The sequence below is a fragment of the Urocampus carinirostris genome, chromosome 16, assembly GCF_059441175.1.
Source record: "Urocampus carinirostris isolate Australia breed hairy pipefish chromosome 16, RoL_Ucar_1.0, whole genome shotgun sequence".
Taxonomy (NCBI): Eukaryota; Metazoa; Chordata; class Actinopteri; order Syngnathiformes; family Syngnathidae; genus Urocampus; species Urocampus carinirostris.
This window is the reverse complement of record NC_142364.1, coordinates 20155094-20175772: the sequence shown is the minus strand read 5'-3', so window position 1 is coordinate 20175772 and position 20679 is coordinate 20155094. Positions and strand designations below refer to the sequence as shown.

Below are 20679 nucleotides of genomic sequence, written 5' to 3'. Positions count from 1 at the left end.
GTGTCGGTACGCTGTGAGGTGGCAGCCCCACCAACCGACTATCCTGCGGAGGGCTAACAACTCACCCAGGAGAAACACACTTTGTTACGAAACTGACCAGAGAAAGAAGCCGGACTGACCAACACGGTAACGGACCCCAGCCTGCCCCCGACCAACGAGTACGGATCGATCTTCGTCATAAGACCCGTGTCGCCACCTGGAATGTCCAGACACTCCTTCGCCCCGGAGCTGCCACCCTGCTGTCCCGAGAGCTCTGTCGCTATAACATCACCATGGCAGGGCTCTGTGAAGTACGATGGCAAGGCAATGGTGAAACAACAGCTGGCAACCATTGCTACATCTGGAGTGGCCCCGAGAGTCGGACCGGCCTTTACGGTGTGGCTCTTGCCATTCCAAAAGCCCTCCGGAGGTCCCTCATCAGCTGGACACCAATAAGTGACAGACTACTGTCTGCTCGATTCCTCCACCATCACGGCAAGATGACAGTGATCGTCGCCTACGCCCCCACCGATGTCGCTGATGAGGATGCGAAGGACGCGTTCTTTGACCAACTCCACCAGGCTGTCAACCAAGCCCCACCACACGACGTCACCATCATCCTCACTGATGCCAACGCCACTCTATCCAGCATTGATCGGTCCCCCGGCTCACCTGTCGGCACCACCTTCGTTGACAGCACAACAAACGACAATGGCAACCGCCTCCTCCTCCTCTGCCACCAAAACAACCTTTGTGTTGCTGACACCTGGTTTCCCCGGAAATGCATCCATCACTGGACGTGGTACAGCCCAGATGGCAGAACCAGGAAGGGATTGGACCACATCCTGATATCACGACGCTGGAAGTCGTTTGTAACCAACTGCCGGGTGTTCAGAGGAGCACAGCTTGGCAACACAGACCATCGTCTGCTGGTGGCCCAGCTCAAGCTAAAGCTCCGAGCCAACCAGCACAAGACTCTGCCTCGCCCCGACTCCTCCCGACTCAGCGACCCCAACATCGCCAGAGACTTCAGTTGCTCCATCCGCCGCTCTCTTGATACCCTGGCTCCTGACAAGCTGACAGACTGGGCGGCCTTCAAGGAAAGTGTCCTCCAGTCTGCTCACAATGTCCTCGGACGCCCGCGATCCTCCCCGAGAAAGCCCTGGATATCAGAGAGGACACTAAACATCATAGACCAGCGGCGTGAGGCCCGACTCCGAGGCGACCTCACAGAGTATCGGAGACTGAATCGCCTGCGCAATGTGGCCATTGCTGAAGATAGGGAGAGGTTTTGGCAGGCAGAAGCCCAACAGCTTGAGTCCGCGGCCAACAACAACAACATGAGCCGCGTATTCAGTCTACTACGCCAAGCCCGTAGCGGCCCACACATAAAGACAGCCCTGGTAAAGGACTCAGACGGCAACCTCATCATGACAGAAGCCAACTGCCTCGAGCGCTGGAAGGAGCACTTTAGCCTCCTCTTGCAGCACAGCACCATCCCGGCTGATCCCACCCTCCTACGGGCTGCGAGCACAGCACCTCCTAACGACACCTGCTGCACAGACCCCGTAACACCCGAGGAAGTGAGAGCTGCTCTGAAGAAGCTGAACACCAAGAAAGCCCCCGGCATCTGTGCCATTACCGGCGAGATGCTCAAGGCCGGCGGTGATGGCATGGTGGAGTGGCTAACCCGCCTATTCAACCAGGTGTGGGAATCGGAGCAGCTGCCCACCGACTGGACCAGAGGAGTCATCTTGCCCTTCTGGAAATGCAAGGGCGACAGGCTTGTCTGTGGAAACCACAGAGGCATAACCTTACTCTCCATCCCGGGCAAGGTCTTTACCAGGATCTTGCTCAGCCGTGCCCTTCCAGCAATCAGAAGCTGCCGCCGTCCCCAGCAGGCTGGCTTTATGCCCAACCGCTCCACAACGGACCACATCTCTGCCGTCCGTTTGCTGATAGAAAAGACCCGTGAATTCCGTAAAGATCGCCATCTATATATCGGATTCATTGATCTGAAGGCCGCCTTTGACACCGTCTGCCACTCTTCACTGTGGAACATCCTCCAAGCTCTCAGAGCACCACCCAAGATCATAGCCCTGTTCAAGCTGCTCTACAGCAACACAGAGAGCTGTGTCCGTATCAACGGCATTGACTCCGACTGGTTTGCTATCTCCAGCGGCGTTCGCCAAGGCTGTGTGGCTGCTCCCGACCTTTTTAATTGCATCATCGACCATCTGATGTTCAGGGTTAGTGAGCGCATCCCCGGAGTGTCTTTCGGCAACTACCACCTGACTGACCTGGAGTATGCTGACGACACCATCATTCTCAGCACTTCCTACAGCCAGCTGAGAGACGCTCTGGGCATTTACAGCGAAGAGGCAGCGCGGCTTGGCCTGCAAGTGAGTTGGACGAAAACCAAGTTCATGTATGTCGGTGATGGACCAGATCCACCTCCCATCCAAATTGGTAGCGACATCGTAGAGCCTGTCAAGAGCTTTGTATATCTGGGGTCCATGGTGACAGACAATGGGGACCTAAAACCAGAGATTCTCCGCAGAAGAGCCCTGGCAGCATCTGCTCTGCAGTCTCTCTGGAAACCACTCTGGCGGCACCAGACCATCGCACGCAAGACGAAGCTCCGCATTTACAACCTCGCCGTACTCCCTATCCTGCTTTATGGCTCAGAAACATGGCCCCTGAACGACACCCTGGCCACAAGAATCGATGGTTTTGATAGCAGGGCTCTCAGAACCATCGAGAACATCAGGTGGCCCCAGCGAGTCTCCAATAAAGAGCTCAGAGCCCGCACGTGCCAGCCCCAAGCATCTTCCTTGGTCGCACAACGCCGCACCCGCTGGTTTGGCCATGTCCTTCGTCTACCACCAGACCATCCGACACGAGCCATTCTCCAGTTTGACCCAAAGGCCGCAGGCTGGAGACGACCACGAGGGAAACCCCGCACTCGATGGCTCGACGTCGTTGCGGGCGACCTCCAACAACACGGAGTTGCCGTAGAGGATGCAGAACAGCTGGCACAAGACCGCCAGCATTGGAAAAACCTGGTTCATCTGGTCGGCTCAACGCACAGGGACGGGACCCCCCGACCTTCGCTGGAGCAATAAGTAAGTAAGTAAGCTCGCCTTTGTAGCATTTTCATTTGACTCGCACGGTCTCGTAAAAAAAAGCTGTGCCATTATTGCAGCTTCCCGTTGCTTCGCCTATTCACAACATTTGACTTCAGATAGCATTTTGTAGTCAGCATGTTTTGTCTGGAAGTGCATTTTGATAATATTTTCTTTGAAATCAGCCACAGTATTTTGGAAAATTAGGCACAGGCAGTTTTTGGGGATTTCGGTGGATAAAATACTCCAATATCCACTTGTCCTGGAAGCGGCGGTCTTCACAGTCAAATTTCCTTTTTTTTAATTTACAGTTGCAATGTCTAAAGTGGGGTGGGATTAACTTCTCTATGAAAGCCAGGGGGCAAGGTGGACAAAGGGCTACTGCCATCATCTGATGAAATGGTGTTTTTTTTCTTTTTTCTGGATATAAATGTATTTAATACTGCGGTAAACATTATTGGCGGGCCACATATTATCAATTTCATGATAGAGGCTGCGGGCCAGAAAGATTTTGATCACAGGTTGCAACAGGCCGCTGGGCAGGACTTTGGATATGCCTGATGTATGTGAATAGCTACACAGAAATTGGAACCATTTTCCAGCCAATTCCTTTTACCACAACGTAAGAAATAGCAAAAATGATAATTATGTTGTTTATCCAACATGTGGGTTTTTAATAAACTGCATTTAAAAAAATTGAGCAAAAAAATAAAATAAAATAAAATGGGAAAAATACCAAGCAAAACCCTGCCTTTTGCCATAGTAGATAATTTTGTTTCATTTTTGTGAGTTTTTCTTTTGGTTAACTAAAAATAATCTTTTGAAATTAAAATTAGAAAATTGGTTATTTTTTATTTTAATACAGTATGGTTTTTTTTTAATCTCGGCTTAAAAAGACAATAAGATAAAAGTTGTATACAACCTTTTCAAATGTACACTCCACAGTCAAGTCAAGTCATGTTTATTTGTATAGCCCTTAATTGAACTACATTTAAATATTTCAAATTAATTAATTACATTTTAAAAATATCTATTTTTTGTATTTAGTTTTAAAAACATAACACACAATGTGGCCATCAATGAATTCTTATTTGAAAAGCACATTTGGTGTGTAGGGTAGATTTTGCTGCTTTTAAAGCAGAAGTTTTGTCTTTATTTTAAGAGGGGTATGATAATACCGATGCACTTCATTTCTTCCATATGGGAGGTTTTACCAACAATCATAAGTTTATTGAGATTCGGCAATCACACTTTTATTATGGTTTTATTTGTTTGCCTTTTTATCTGCTCCACTTGTCCCACTGCAATTTGGAAGCACTGTTGGGCTTCTGCATCTGGTCGTCATCTGGATCTGTGGCTTGTTTGGACTCTCACCAAACCCGGCTCAGCCAGAGACGCTGAGACTTTCATGCTGATGTCAGCAGACTTGAAACAGAAGTCACTCAGCAATGGCATTATGTTAAACAGGGGAACAATGTACTCGTTGCTGAACTTTGACTTTCATTACACTTGAATCCTGTCTGGATCTAATCTTTGTGATCCCCAAATACAATCTATTTCTCTTGACCCTTGCAGGTTTGAGTTGCCGTGATGGACGAAAAGTCCCTCGGCATTCTCCAACATGGCGGTTTGCAGAGTGGCTCGGAGGCCCAGCAGGGAAGGCAGGGTGTCATCAGGTGCGGTTGGCTCCGAAAGCAAGGGGGTTTCGTCAAGACGTGGCACAATCGCTGGTTTGTTCTGAGGGGCGATCAACTCTTCTATTACAAGGACGAGGAGGAGAGCAAACCCTTGGTAAGGATGCCGACTAAAAAAATCTAATTTAACAATTAGGTGTACACAATAATGGAATATCATTGGCAGTTGTGTTTAAAGGACACATATCTTGTGATTTTAAGCTTTTTCACACCAAATCTTTGGAATTAATATGATCATACCTTGTCTACGATGACATGCTGGCCATAATCCGATAGGAAAAGGTCTTATTTGATTTCTTGAGCAATCTGAGTGAATCGTTTATATGAATAAAAACAAGTAATAACCACGTATACATGTGTTAGGGCAGGGGTCAGGAACCTTTTTGACCCAAAAAATGTTTAAAAATAAATAGAAGGAGCCACATCATATATTTTAAGACAAAATTGAAAAAACTGCCAAACACGCTCTCTAGACAAAAAGTAATTCTTCAGCACATTTTATTTCACTGTGTGTCATTTGATGATTTAATCAAATGTATGAAATGATAATAATGCCAAATCCTGTGTCCCAAATCAATGTAAATATGCCATTTACAATTTGTCTTCCGCCTTCATTTAAGAGTGTTGAGGCAATTTTTTTCCATGAAATTGGTCCTTAATAACGGTTTCAAAACAATGTGCATGCAAAGTTCTTTTGTAAAAATGTCACAAATTACTGCAAACGATAAGCATATCGTCATATTTACTTTCGGTGTAGACTGCACTGAGCGAGAGAGAGAAGGAAGTGCCTTGCGCTGTGTGCAGGGATCCGCCCACCTGTACTGCTCACCCAATCAAAGTCATTTGCCAGCATTTTTATTTATCAGTTTAAATGGTTTCTTATCGAACTTCTGCATTAAGTTGCTTCGGCTTTATATGGACCAAAATCGGGATGAAATCACTTGACTTTGGAACGCCACAGAGAGATGTGCAATTACATTTTATTTCGGAGCCCTATGAAAATGAATGAAAAGAGCCATATATGGCTCCCAAGCCATAGGTTTCCGACCCCTGTGTTAGGTCATAATCTAATTGGAAAGAGGCGACGCATGGACACCATTATTATGAAAATAGATGTTGTTCCATTTAAATGGGCAGTACGGAATTTGGAGATTTCTTACTCGCTGCTGCCACCTCCTGGCTTGTGTCATCATTGCAGCTTCAGTTAACAACCTCATGTTTTTCATCTTTTCTAGGGTTTGGGTTGGCGTTTGGACTGTACTTGAAACAGGCCTTTCTTTCACCATTTTCATGCTACACTCATAAAGAAAACCCGGTGATGAGCATTAAATTACTCCCCCTCCCCATTCTCGCTACCGCCCTTATCACCTTTGCTAAAAGAAAGATATAAGCACAGTGGAAAAGAAGCTCAGAGAAAATATTCAACTTTCAACTTTTTAAGGCACCTCTAACGACGCAACCCACCTTTGACTTTTGGTGTTTGATGAAGGATGATTTCATTTATGTCACTTACCAAATTCACCCAAGTATCAGGCTTGTTTCCTCTCAAGTGTTTTGTGCTAGCTCCACTCTGACTCCTATTTAGAAGACTTATTTAAATCTGTGTATATGTGAGTCCAGAGCTAAGCGACGTATGCAGACGAGTCTTTCTCTTAAGTGACTGTAACCAGGCAGCCGCTAGTCGCGAGCATGTGAAGACTGAACAAAGACTCTTACAGACACTCTTCGGTTCTCATGACAAAGCAAAAATGTAGACGGAATTTGATCTAGAATTGCACACATGTAAGCTACCAAATGATCACATTTGAGTATTTTTACTTAAAAAAAAATTACTTTTTACAGGTCACATGAGTGACGTGAAGTCAGGGGAGGCAGGTGAGGCTGTGCCTCAATTTTAATCAGAGAAATATTTATTCATTCATTCATTTATTCATTATCTGCACCGCTTATCCTAAGTAGGGTCGCGAAGGTGCTGGTGCCCATCCCAGCTATCTTCGGGCAGTTGGCAGGGGACACCCTGAACTGGTTGGCAGCCAGTCGCAAGGCACACAGGGACAGACAATTTTCTCGCTCATTCATACGTAGGGACAATTTAGACCAGCCAATTAACCTAAAATGCATGTTTTTGGAATGTGGGAGGAAACCGGAGTGCCCGGAGGAAACCCCCGCAAGCACGGGTAGAACATGAAAACTCCACACAGGGGGTTCGATCTCATGACCTCACAACTGTGCCGCACACGCGCTAACCACTGCATCGCCGTGCTGACCTCATAGAAATATAAATCACAAATATATTTAAGTGATTCTCGTGCAATGATTTTTCACATTAATTTAAAATCATTATTGATACAATTAGTATGAAATGTATTACTGTGTTGAGTATCTATATGCAGAGGGAGGCATGCAATTATCCCGCCTCATGACAGAGATGATAAAAAGACATAGGCGCAAATCTTAGACCCAAATTATGGAATTTTTGATGGTATAAGCAAGGTAAACAGAAAGTCAAGCCATTCAGTAAGTGTTTTCATGTTGCGTGGACTTTTTTTTTCACAATGGAGGATTATCTTTTTATTGATGCTTTAGTTTAAAATAAGCAGTATGTAACCTATCCATGTGCTGAGTGTCTGCAGATGCGGAGTGAGGCACGCAATTCTCTTGCCTCATGGCAGAGGGCGATAGTGAGAATAAGGATTCTGAATTGGTGCAGACCTTACTTAACCCAATAAAATTGGATTAGTGATAGTATTGGCAACCGAGAAGCGAGTCAAGCCATCCAGTAATTATTTTTGTCGTTGCATCTTTTTTTCATAATTGAGGAGTACCTATATATTTATGCTTTTTTTGAAAAGGAGCTGCGATTAAAATTCATTTATTACTTAAAGTAAGACAATAATCTTTTTTTTCATATGCTACAGTTTATATATTGTGTTTTTGCTCTATGATCAAATGATGAATAAGATATGACTGGATAGGTTTTCAACTTCATAAAAAAATGAAAACGTTTTATTATAAAGGCTGAATCGTTGTAACCAGGCTTGGTGAGTAATGGAAGACATGTCAAGGTGTAACGTAATGAAGATACAAAAAAAAATTTTTTGTTGCGTTACGGTTATAGAAAAAAAAGACGCAACGTATTTTTAGTTAAAATAAGGCTTCTCTTTCTGGATTACATTTTTTAAAGTATATTTACATAGACATAATGTGTGGATACTGTAGAGACAGAGATACAGTATGAGGCGCATGCGCAGCTTGTACAGACTGCCAACTTAGCCATGTTGGTCACACTGCAGTACAGGTAAAAACACTTTTCTTTTTGTCTATATTTTAGTTCTCTTTGAATTCAGCACTCGCTATGTTAAATTGGCCCAATCCTGAATTTTCATGAGGCTGGTAACGTGTGTGAGTATTAGACATGAGGCAACGCAGTTGTGCGATACTGATGCGTTTTAAAACATTTAGTAAATTTGATTTCTTGTATTCTTTTTGTATTTTGCAGTTAACTGTGCAAAATCCACTATGGTATCACTATATGTTTATGTTGTGAGAATATTTTACTTCCTAGTAGCCTAGTATATCTGAATATTGTCGAGAGGTTTGGCATCCCCACTGCATATAGGTAAACCTTGTACTTAGACACCAAGACAACCAAGAGTCAAAAATAGTTTTTGGTCCTATATCTTCCATACATAAGGCGCACCGGATTATAAGGCGCTACAATGGGACAAAACAGTCAGATAGCTCAGTCAAACTTATTACCCCCTTAACATTCCGAAAGCTTGCAAAGAAGCAAATACGTGTCGTAGACACATGCGGATGCGGTGTCCGTACGATGTCACTCAAATGCATCGTTCCAAATATCATTCGGAAGGTTAAAGTCTTGGGATTCAAGAAATGCCAACCATTCCTTAGTTTCTATTTTCTTTTTCGCTCGCAACTTTACTGTTCATATGACAATAAACACTTGGAATTGAGTTTAATTTAAAAAAAGACCCATCACAGAAACATCGACATCACTCTGAAACAAGATCCTGGGAAAACATATAGCCGGAGTAGCTCACCGAAGTCGTTGCGTTCAATAATAATGTGCAACCATGGTCCTCTTATATCTGTAAGTGTAGTAAATCCAGGAGAGTAAACTATTTACAAATACAGAATAGTAAAACATGCTTTCTCTATGCCGTAGACAACCAACCAAACTTGCTATTCACATTCATCTTTTTTGGCCAATTGCAGGCTCTGTTTTGCCCCTTTAGCCTATGCGAGCCTGTAAATGATAAAAAGGATCCGCCTCCTTTACCCGCGCATAACTTTAGCCAATAGTGATCGATTCAAATGATGATCGACACATTGGCTGGGAAATGAACCGCCGGCATATGTATCCCAGCATACACCGCGGACGACTTCGCCTTCGGGGGAAAATCTAGTCGGCGGCTGCTTGCCTTAGTTGCAAGACTTTGCGACTTAATTTTGATCCATATATAAGGCGCACTGTATTCTAAGGCGCATGGTCAGTTTTTGAAAATAATAAAGGCTTTTAGGTGCGCCTTATAGTGCGGAAAATACGGTAACCCTCGCAACCCTTAAACCTATACATAATACGATCTATTTGAGGTCCGAGCTTTATGTTTAACAAACACACACTCACCATTACCTCGACAAGCTCACCAGTTGCATTTAAGCGTCGGACAATAACAAATACTGAGAAGCCATTGTCACCCAGAGGGGTCGTGTTGTGTCCCGCGCTGTGGCAGCCAAACCTCTCGGAGCAACGTTTGGAATTCCAAAAATGGCAGCCAATGCAAGTGCGAGGTCACCAGCTTGCGTAGGGAGACGGCACGTGTGGGCTTAGCGTCAACATGCCATCTGCCTGCTCTCACTCGTCCACTCGGTTGCACGTCATGCTAACTCCAATTTTGCCGTAAACGGGCGAGAAACAATGGTGGCATTCATTTGCCGCTGTGATTATTAAATATAAATCTCTTTTGAGTATGTCAGTGCCAATAAATGACAGAATTGTTCTGAGTAATGCTATATTTTGAGCGATAAGACAACACAATGTCTCATGTGACGACGATCTACTTTACAGTCTGACCTTGACATTTCCCGATGCTAATTGCACTCTTGAGCGTGTCACTAAAAAAAAAGTAATTGGTTACAGTTACTAGTGACAGGGTTCATCAGGGTGCCTGAAATCCTTGAAAATGCTTGAATTTTCGGTGAAGTACTGGTAAATGCATCGACACAGCATTCTAAATGCTTTGCTTTGCCATTGCATTTCTTCTTCCCTGATGAGTAACAGCGGCTGATATTAGTTTGTATGGCATTGTCCTATGAAACATCATCGCCCTCTACTGGTGGTGTCCAAAAGTACAGCATGCTACACCTAAACGGGGCACCATGAAATGTGTATTAGTGCAAGGATTTCATATCAATTATGGAAATTTATTATGGACCATGCAACAAATTTAGGTCACGTTTCTCAGTGGTAAATTTTAATTTAAGAACCAGCCGGCACGGCGAATGGGTGGTTGGTGTGCAGCCCTGCGGTGCGGAGGTTCACGGTTCAAGTCCAGCTACTGTAGCCTCCCCGTGTGTAGTTTGCATGTTCTCCCTGTGGCTGTGTGGGTTTTCTCCGGGCACTCTGGTTTCCTCCCACGTTTCAAAGACATGCATGTCAGGTTAATTGGCCGGTCCAAATTGTCCCTAGGTGTGAATGAGCGAGTGAGTTGCCTTGCGACTGGATGGCAACAAGTTCATGGTGTCCCCCGCCCATTGCCCGGAGATGGCTGGGATGGGCTTCAGCACCCCCACGACCCTACTGAGAATAAGCGGTGGAGATAATGGATGGATGGATGAAGAACCTCCCGCAACAGAAAATATAAGATGCATATCACTGTAATGCTTACACAACACTAATATGGGGTCAGATTTATCTGAAAGACAAATTTATTCATGATTTACGATTTACTTTAGATCTTAAAACCATATGTGTCACGACCATAACGTAATCAAATGCGAAGCGTTAACAACAAGTTTATTGTTAGAAAGAGGAAGGGCAGCCCCCGCGATCCGGGCCCACTGGACGCGGGAAGCAAGCCGCTCACAAAATCCGATCGTGATCCGAATACCGAAGTGGATCTTCCGGAGCAGGAGATGGCAGTGTCAAGGACGGAAAAAGAAGGTTGATAGCTGGGACAGGAGAGCAAAAATGTGGTCGGGATCAAAAACGGATCATAAGCCAGGACGGGAGAGCAAACATGGTTGGGGTCTAAAAGCAGGTCGTAGCAAGAACAACAAAAAATCCCGTAAATGCTCCCTCAGTGTGTATCCTTTGGCCGGTGGTCACCGTAGGCATCATCATGTAGCCGTTGGCAGGAGAGCACAGACTACAAAGTGGAATCATTCTTCTCACGTAGGCCAAATTCAGACCGAACAGACGGATGGAAAAGTCTATCAACTTCCTCCTTGGTCTGTTTTCTAAGTCAATTTGAATTTCCATGACTTCAGGTACAAGCAGTCCAGCTGTGTGAGTCTTAAGGAATGTGCACAAGTGACTTTCACAGAGGTCTCTGAGGTCCTTTTGAACAGTTGCTTTCATAAATGCCATGACTATCATGGATATTCCTGTTACTTATGGAACGGTATGGAATGGAATCTAGATCGCAACCCGGCCCGCCATGACAAGCGAAGCATCAAGCAGTCCTAAATCTGACAGCGAGTATAGCTTGCTAGCAACCTGAACTAACTTCCACTACTTATATTGCTAACATCCATGTCAAGTCCTCAGCAGCTGCCCCTCCTTTGTATTGTATTCCCCCTTTTTCCCTTAGCTGACTCGATCACGAAACACGCCACCAAACCACAAGGCTAAGTCATTTCCGCTTGGCTTAAGAAAGATGTTGGGGTAAATTTTATTGCTTTGTTTTGTGTGTTTAGCATTTGTGGTAGTTGAAAAACACAGAAGAAAAACAAAAAAATCTTACCAAACAGTAGCATATCAGACATACTTGATAAGGTGACACAGGTTTAACTAAAGCCTATAACGTATGCGAGAAAAGGTGTACTTTCAGTGTACGTAATTGTTAAAAAGATGTATGAACTAATTCTGTCTACGTTTAGTATTCTTGTTTTTTACTTACTGCTACATGATTGTGATTCTAAAACCATAAGCACCACCGAGTTCAATATACACTATACAGCACACTTGTTTTATTTAATGGATACATTCAATACCTTCAAATTTAAGTCATTCTGGAATTGAATTCCGGACCTTTCCATCCGGCAGACAGTTTATAGCAAGTCCACTAAACTCATCTGGACTTGTGAATTTATGGTATATCCTCTTCAGTGTAGCAAAAACAAAAATTGGTACTTATATTATCGGTATAACTGTATATATAGTCGGAGTATATTTTAAATTTATCCTGTTTGTTTTTTTGAAAATATACTTTTCAGTAAAACCAAGTATATGCTATTACTAATGGCATGTACTTCGGTATAATGATTAAATAAACGTATGTTAAGGTTATAGGCTGTAATATCTAAAAATATACTGACTGTATGGTAATACAAAAAATGTCTTGTAAGTGACTCTTTACTAATGGAATCATTTTTGTTGCTGATCGGGCATCCTCTTTCAGAACAACTAACCTCCTTTGTGTAGTCCTTTGCTAACATCCTATGAGCTAAGGCAGTGCTTCTCAAATATTTTCTGTCATGGCCATCTTAGAAGAAGAAAAACCCCTTGCACCACTGCCCTCTATTGTAGTGGAGGTGCAATCACACTTTATTCTAGGGCAGCAGCCCAAAATTTTAGAACCACTAAGCTAAGATCTTGCTTCTTTGTGTCGACCGGCCCAAAGTTTTAGAACCACGTAGCTAAGATCTTGCTTTTTTGGTGTTGAACAACCATCTTGCCTACCTCGTCAAATAGTAACTGTTAAAATAGTTTCATACAGTGTATTTTTCCTTTTTTGTCAGATATCGGCACATCTAATACAAAATAATGGTGGAATTTTATTATGTGGATGCTAATTTAGCTCTATTAGAATCACATCCTCCTAAGAACACCTGTTTTACATTTGTGTTGTCCTGCGTTGACCATGGAAGTAAACCTATTACAAGGAATCAACAAATAACTTAAGGCTTCAAAAGTATCTTCCTATTTTCTGATACTTTTAAGAAGGTTAAACAAAGGCATGGAGAGACTCGAGGCACTCCAGGGGCCAATGATTTGTCGTTATGTACTTTAAAGAGGTGCTTTTTTGGCAGGGTCAGTGCAAGGATTTTCACAGTCTGCAGTGGACAAGAACGTAGAACCACAACTCATCAATACATTTAATCTCATTGTCCTCTGGGTAATTACAATCAATGGAGAATCCTTGTAACGTTTCGACCAGACTATCACTCAGTGAGTTTGAATTTAAAAGGATTATTTACAGGCAAAAACAAGGGCTAGCTAACATCTTCAGAGCCCCACCAGGGTTCCACTTTCTGATTTTGTAAAACCACAGATGAAAAGGTGCTTGGTGGTCATTAACTTGCCAAAGACTAATGACAACTGACTTGATCCACCCAGTAATCGTGAATAAAATCTTTAAAAAAAATTGTTACCATTTTTAATATCATACATTTCATATTGGTCTTAAATGAAATGAAATGAAATGAAATCTTAAGTCTTCAAAGAACATCTGCAAAGGTTGGTGTAACATTAACCTTTCTGCAAGACATTGATGTACAGTGAGGGGAGGCAGATGTTGCTGTGCCTCAACTGTCATCATAGAAATATAAAATACACTATGATATTATTTATTCCATCTTAAAGTTCTTACTCATTTGACTTCACGATGTTTGGATTTTATTTTTCAAAATAGATGAATGTTCCTACCATATTAGAATTGTTACGATCAATATGTAATGTATTACTGTACAGAGTAAGCCACCAAATGTTCTTTCCTCATGGCAGAGGGTAATAGTAGTGTCTGAAAATCATGACAAAAAGTTACTGGACACCAGGGCAGACAACTCTGAAAAGTTGCCTACCCCATTTTTCACAACTTGAAACAAAATAAGACCACTAATGGCAAAAGAACAACATTGTTGCAAAGTATTAAGGATTGATAATAAGGATATACCTGTATAACAGAACGACACTTTGAAATTAAGTTTATTATCAATCTATTTATAACATTCAATTAACATGACATCGCTGTTTTCCATCTGCCATCAGTATGTACCTGTATTGACTCATCTTTATTCATGCAATGTTTGCGTTGCGTTGTCTGCTACAAGCTATGTGCACTCCTCTTTCCGCGATGCTTTTAATGTACGTTAACGTTTTGTAGTGTCATAAATTTTGTTTGCTTCTTTTGAATATTTCTTCTGGGGCTGAGGTTTTGGCTTGATTCTTAACCACTTATCGATTTTTCTTGGGTTTTCTGTGCATCTACTTAGGAAAATTATGTGCAAATGCACGACCTTATAACGCTCGGAAAGTCCGGAAGCACGAAGTTATTTGATGCAGGCTTCCGATCGGCAGCCGAGAATGCAAATTGCCAAACGAAATGAAATTCCAAAATTTCCAAACCAAACGAGGATTTCAAAGTCGGAATAAAGCAAATGTTTGATCTGAAAATAAGGAAAAAATAAAACAATTAAAACAAAAGATTTTTTTAATTTTTTCTTTCTTAAAAAAGTTTCCAGCCACCTGGGCAGAGATGTTGTGTAAGTTGTACGCCCGACGTAAAAGATGCACGCCCCGGGCATCTGGGCAGACGTTATTTCAGACAATGGTAATAGTGATACTATTTTCATTTGGCCCACACATCATTCCCAGTAAATACAATTACTGGTAGTGATAGTATTAGCAAGCTAACAGCAATTTTCTTATAAGGACTTCTACAGTTCACACATTGCTGTCTTGCTCTTCTATTTAAATGATGAAAAATTGTTTGGGTGGTAAGTTATCTGACTGTGCCTCACCAAACACGAACCTTGCTGCATTATGTTGGCAAGATGTAAGTCAACATTTCGTTTTTTAATAATATGTTTTTGTACAGGACATTCTGTTAGGGTCTGGCGTGCCTTCCTCCACCAGAGGGCGCATAAATAGTTGGTAATTGTGAACGGTGTGTCCAATCACCCCACACTTGTCCTTGATTAGTCTAACCCTTCATGAGGACATTTTGGAACAGCATTTAGTGTTGTGTGGTTTTCATTTCCAACTATGTTTTTCACCATCGCATTTTTTTCCAATCCATCCTGCTTTCTGAGGTTTGTTTTGTTGTGATTCAGACAGTTTTATTGTTGTTTTCTACCATTTGTTTGTTACTTTATTGAGCATTTCCGTGATTAAATACAATCATTTTTGTGTACTGTGACTTTCCTGCTTCCTCTCTTTGGGTCCATTGAAAATTACCCGGCACTGAATGCTGTTCCAATTTGTCCTTATTCAGGGTAAGGCTAAGTAGGGTGAAATGAAATGATCTGAAATGATCTGCATTTATATAGCGCTTTTCAAGTCAATGACTTTCCAAAGCGCTTTACAGTGTGCTTCACATTTCCCAATAGCGGCCTTGTATTGCAGCTATGTAAGACGCTAACCTGCTTATTAGGGGTATTAGGGCTTCAGTGTCTTACCCAAGGACACTTGGACATGTTACATGGACAAGCCGGGATTCGAACTGGGAACCCTTGATCCCAAGACGAGCGCTCTACCTCCTGAGCTACTGCCGCCCTGAGGGTCAGGTTTAGGGTGATTGGACACTAATATGTATGTATATACTAATTAGGCGCTCTTAGGGTCTGGAGCATTTCCGTCCGCCAAACACATCTTCCAATTTGTATGTTTAAGGAATTGTAACCATTCAGTCATTCTCAATCAGAGGTTGGTGCTCAACTTTTCACGAAACTAGCTGGGAACTGCAGTAAATATAACTTTTTATTATGTCATAATCATCATGATCTGTTCTATTAACCCTTCTGGCAAGTTAGAACTGATGCCGCTGTATTGCGTCTTACAACCACAATAGGGTGCTAAACAGATGTTAGAAAAGGACTGAAAAAACTGTTTCCCACAGAGAGTTCCTGATTAGCATCAAGAGTCACTTATTTAAATATAATCTAAAGGGACAGTGACTAGTAGATGTTGCTTTATTATATAGCACAACCAAAAATCTGTGCTAAAAAAAACACAATTATGAATTAGAGTCGCGTCCTATGAAAATACCCAGTACTTATCAATACTGTCACTGACCTGCAGCTTGTCGTCAATAGCATGTACTTGGCTAATGACCTCTATTGATTTGGTGCCATGGGGTCTTGTAAAACTCTCACTTGGCTCAAAACATTCACAGTGTCTTGTTCTTTTTACTGCAGGGGGCCATTTTCCTACCAGGCAACAAAGTTACAGAGCATCCAAGCAGCGGCGATGAACCGGGAAAGTATCTCTTTGAGGTCGTTCCAGGTAGGATGAAATTGTGCCATGCATTTTATTTCATTTATTGAAGTGCTATTTTAATAGGGATTACTGACTAATGGAGGTTTTTTTCACCAAATAAATCTTTTGAGGTTTGCTGTCAGACCTCCTTTGGTCAGAGAAGTGAAACTGCACAAAGCCACGCTGAACATTGTTATTTAAGAGATAGGCTGAGTGTGGAGCAATAGTACAGTCTCACTTCCTTTTTTCAATGTGTTTTCACAATACAGCATGTTCTTTCTATCCTGTTTTGGATTCAACATATTTAGTGTCCGTAACTCTTTTAACTCGTTTTCATTTCTCTCGGTCTGGTACCCCAGGCCATTAGGAGGGTTTTAAAAAGTTTTAATTAGTTTTCTTTCATGCAATATAAATCAGAAATATCTTGGTTTTGGAAATGTTGACAAGACGCTCCCCTACTTACGACCATTAGACTTACGTAAAACGGTAGATACCGGAAATAATTCGGGATGTTGAAAAATATCGAGACATTGCTGTAAGTTAGATTTTGTATTGTGTGCACCTTTTTCCGAGTAGAGGGCAGTACTGTAGTGCTTCTTTGCGCCGCTACCGGCATGTGGAAGTAAAAAAATCTGCTTCCTCTTCCTAGTTCCTGTGTAATCATTCTATATTGTATCTCCAGCGAGCTAAGAACTTTTAATTTTTTTTTATTGTTTAATATCTCGTGCATCCATTCAAGATGGTTGGTGTAAACATCTCTCCTGCACCTTCTCGTAATCCCTCCGCTGCCACCAATGTTACGTGTCGTTTTGTGTGGGTAACGGGCTGCTTCTCGTTCATGAAAAAATACTCAGAAACGCGGTCTCTTTGGAGAGCGACAACCGTCAGCACCTGTTTATTTTAAGCGCACTAAACTCCCGAGCTCCCCTATACTTGCATTAACTCTTCGCGACATTCGTCACCCTACTGACATCATTCATGTGCACCTCACATTCTATGCCTACACTATCTCCAGCTCCATAACTTTGACATTTTTATTGTTTAATATCTCGTTCATCCATTAAATATGGGTGGTATAAAGTGTAAAGAAGAGGCGAGCCGTTTCTTTTGAAACAAAAGTGGAATAAGAAAGTTGGATGCGGTTGAGAAAATGGTCGGAACGTTTTTTTCGGCTTTTTACCACAGAGGAGGACCTCTGAAGCACATCTCCCAAAAGTAAGTTAAGCTCAACTTTATTTATCTTTATCGAGCATATTATTTTATGAAATATTTATATTTTTAGTACGAAACAAAACAGGCTACCTATACAAGCCTTAAACATACTTATATAGACCTTAAACATACAAAACATCGCACTGAAGCAACTTACAAACAAATTCAATTCAGGAACGAACATCCGGAACCTATCTTGTTCCTAAGTAGGGCAGCGTCTGTAATGCCAATGCTGTGTGACCGTTACATAGGCTATGCAGATCAACTTCACGGAGTTGCTTTACTATGCAAAACAAAATAATTAACTTGGGAAAGATGTTTTATTTAATTCTACGACTGACTTTATAGTTTATATCTTCAGCAAAATACCAAGAGGGTACACAAATCTTAAAAAACATGACTCGTAATGAGGAGGTGCATAAAGAAGTTACAGAGAAGCGGCAAGGAAAGAGAAACGCACAACACATTTATTCCACTGCTCTGCTGCCATGCAGAACACAGAACTGGAAGTGATGAAGTTGGAGTTAGAGGAAAGGTGGGGGTGAATGTTGATGACTTTCCGAGGGAAAGAGAAAGTCGTACAGAGCTGTCTGTTGCCCCGAAACTTGTTTTCGCCCCAGACTAGAATCCCTTGGTTTGATTTGATTTTTATTCATTTGATTAAACTTTTGAAAACGTTCCCCACCTGTGCTCGTACATTTTTTAATTTATTTTTTGGCCCCCTGTGCACCCCCTCTCTTCTTTCCCCGTCCCTCCACATCTGGATATGTGTTTAATGTGTGCACAGTTCATGGCAGGAGAACTACAAATGTTTAGACTGGAATCCCTTCTGAATCTTGATCCCAGTCGCTATCTGTTTGCGGAGCACCGACTTAACCGTGACATTCTGGTCGTGTTGGAACAAGCTGGCCAGATGTTGAGCTGGAGAGTTAACAAAATCAGATGCATGCAGTATGCATCAACATGTTTCCGTGTTGCGAACATGTTGCACTTGCAAGGGCTTGCGGGATATTTTCAGAGAAAATATGTGATGCGGTTGCACATATAGTTTGCACAAAACAAAGTTTTCTTGCTTTGATTCAGTCTTTAAAAGTATGAGGCATGTGCATAAAAGTTGAAAAAATATAAAGGTAAATGGGATGGTCTACATGACACCGTGGGATTTTTTAACTTTTATAGTAGCAAACATGCGTGTCAACATGTTAAACTAACAATTTTTCAACTTTGAGCGCAGTTGTGACGGGAGCAGTGTTGTCCATGTATCAATGATATTTTCTACAATTGTAAACATTGTCCATTATTTTTAGAACCATAACAAAGAAGCGGAGGTACTTTCAAAACCATCAATTTTTAGATTGCTTTATGCTTCATCAATATGTTATCATTTGCTGTGTTCTGCATAAAACGCAACATTGGTTGTTGCCGGATCTATGTCTTACTCTGTTTCTGTATGAAAGAGGCATGACTTTAAATTCACTCCCAACAAATCTGAACCCTGCATCAGAAAATTTTCCTGATGGGGATCAGGGCTTACATTGTTATCTGGATAATTGGCCAGAAATGAAAGTATCTATGAGTTTGGTAGACTATGGAGCAATGGATGTATGGATGCATGGATAGATGGATGGATGGGTTGACGTGTGGAGGAATGACTGACTGATGTATGTATGTATGAAAAGATGGGTGGATGGATGGAAGGAGAGCTGGGAGAAAGACCGGCAGATGGATGGATGTATGGATGGATTGATGTATGAATGGTCTGATGGGGAGAGGGCCGATGGATGGATGGACAAATAGATGGAGGGAGGACCAACCAATCGATGGATTGATGGGCAGGTGAATGAAGGTCCAGAAGATGGATGGATGTACAGTTGAAAGAGGAACTGACGGATGGGTGGATGGACTTTTTTAAAAATCCAACTTTAATAAATTGTATTCCCTAAATTTAAATTGAGTATAACATCTAGAGTTATGTCGTGCCCACAAAAAGTAGATCTTCTGTCATTGTTTTCAATTATTATATGCTATTGATTACACAAATCAAGGCTCAGTAGCAGAGATTAATTAGTTCCTAAAACATAGTAAAAGCTGTTAGCTGTGTATCGAGCAAGAAATCATGCAGCTCCTTTTACCTTTTAGATTTGACGATATAGTAGTGATGTGACTGAGTCCCACTTGAGGCATATCCTAATGTGTCTCTTTATGTGAATTAGCTTGATAATTACTTCCTTGTTGGTCACACACTGAATTATTTGTATTACAGCGATTTAGCAAACATTTTTAGTCTATATATTTAGCACAGGAAGCATCCCCTGCTGTGTTTTCCCCAAAAGTCTAAAGGTTTTGGCACGGTATAATTTGAGATCTTGCTGTCACCGCTCTCCCCCCCTCTCATTCATTTCCTGTTCCATGTTCCCGTGCGTAGGCGAGCAGTAAAAATCTGTTTACTGGGAGAGGTTGGAAAAGTTAAAAGTCCTCCTGAGATTCATTCCAATTTATAAATCAGTTAAAGGAAAATCAAGCTCATTCTACAAGCAGGTTGGCTTGTTAAGAAATGTTGAGAGGCTATGCGGGTAAATGAAGCCGAGGGCGACCTGTTGTGGACATTTCAGGTACTTCAGTTTAGAGCAACTCTATTAAAATCACCTATTAATGAGACTGAATTATTTTAATTTTTAATATCAAACAGCAAAGAATTACAGTATAATTGGAGTCCGTTTTCACCAACATCAAATAAGTAAATTTCCCCAAGTAATAAAATGTGTCTGCTACTGAAATATAGATTGTCCTCGGTGGTGGAATTAGTCAAGATTATCAATCACTATGCCACTGACGTTTCAGTGTCACAACGTGTGTGGATGAATAATTTAAGCGACAACGACACTAAATTCTGTCAGTATTTTAAACACTGAAGCGAGCAAAAAATGGACAGTTCACTATGTGTTCAGGAAAAACAAAAAAAAACGTATATTAATGGCTAAAATGCTTTTATAAAATGCATTATTATTTGACCACTAGCTGTTGCAGTTTCGTGCAGTGCATCCTAAAACAAGTGCGACATTAGAATAAGGAAGAATACAAACTACAGAGAATCAAAGTAAAAAAAAACGCACCATTTTTCTTATTTTATTTGCCCAGCCTTTCATGAAATTTTTGGTTGTGGGTGTACATGTATGCAGGTCTCATGCGATATAAAATTAACACATAATTTCCCAAACTAGGGTGTTTA

The 20679-nt window shown here is 41.8% G+C and overlaps 1 protein-coding gene across 1 annotated transcript in view; it reads left to right on the top strand.

Annotated features, from left to right (window-relative positions):
• arhgap24 (Rho GTPase activating protein 24) overlaps window positions 1–20679 on the top strand; it is a 75141-nt gene that overhangs the window by 7708 nt on the left and 46754 nt on the right. Inside the window, exons 2-3 of the mRNA XM_088319774.1 lie at window positions 4680–4895; window positions 16178–16265. Of these exons, the coding sequence (XP_088175900.1) occupies window positions 4695–4895; window positions 16178–16265 (289 nt within the window). The 5' untranslated portion in view covers window positions 4680–4694. The remainder of the gene's footprint in view (window positions 1–4679; window positions 4896–16177; window positions 16266–20679) is intronic.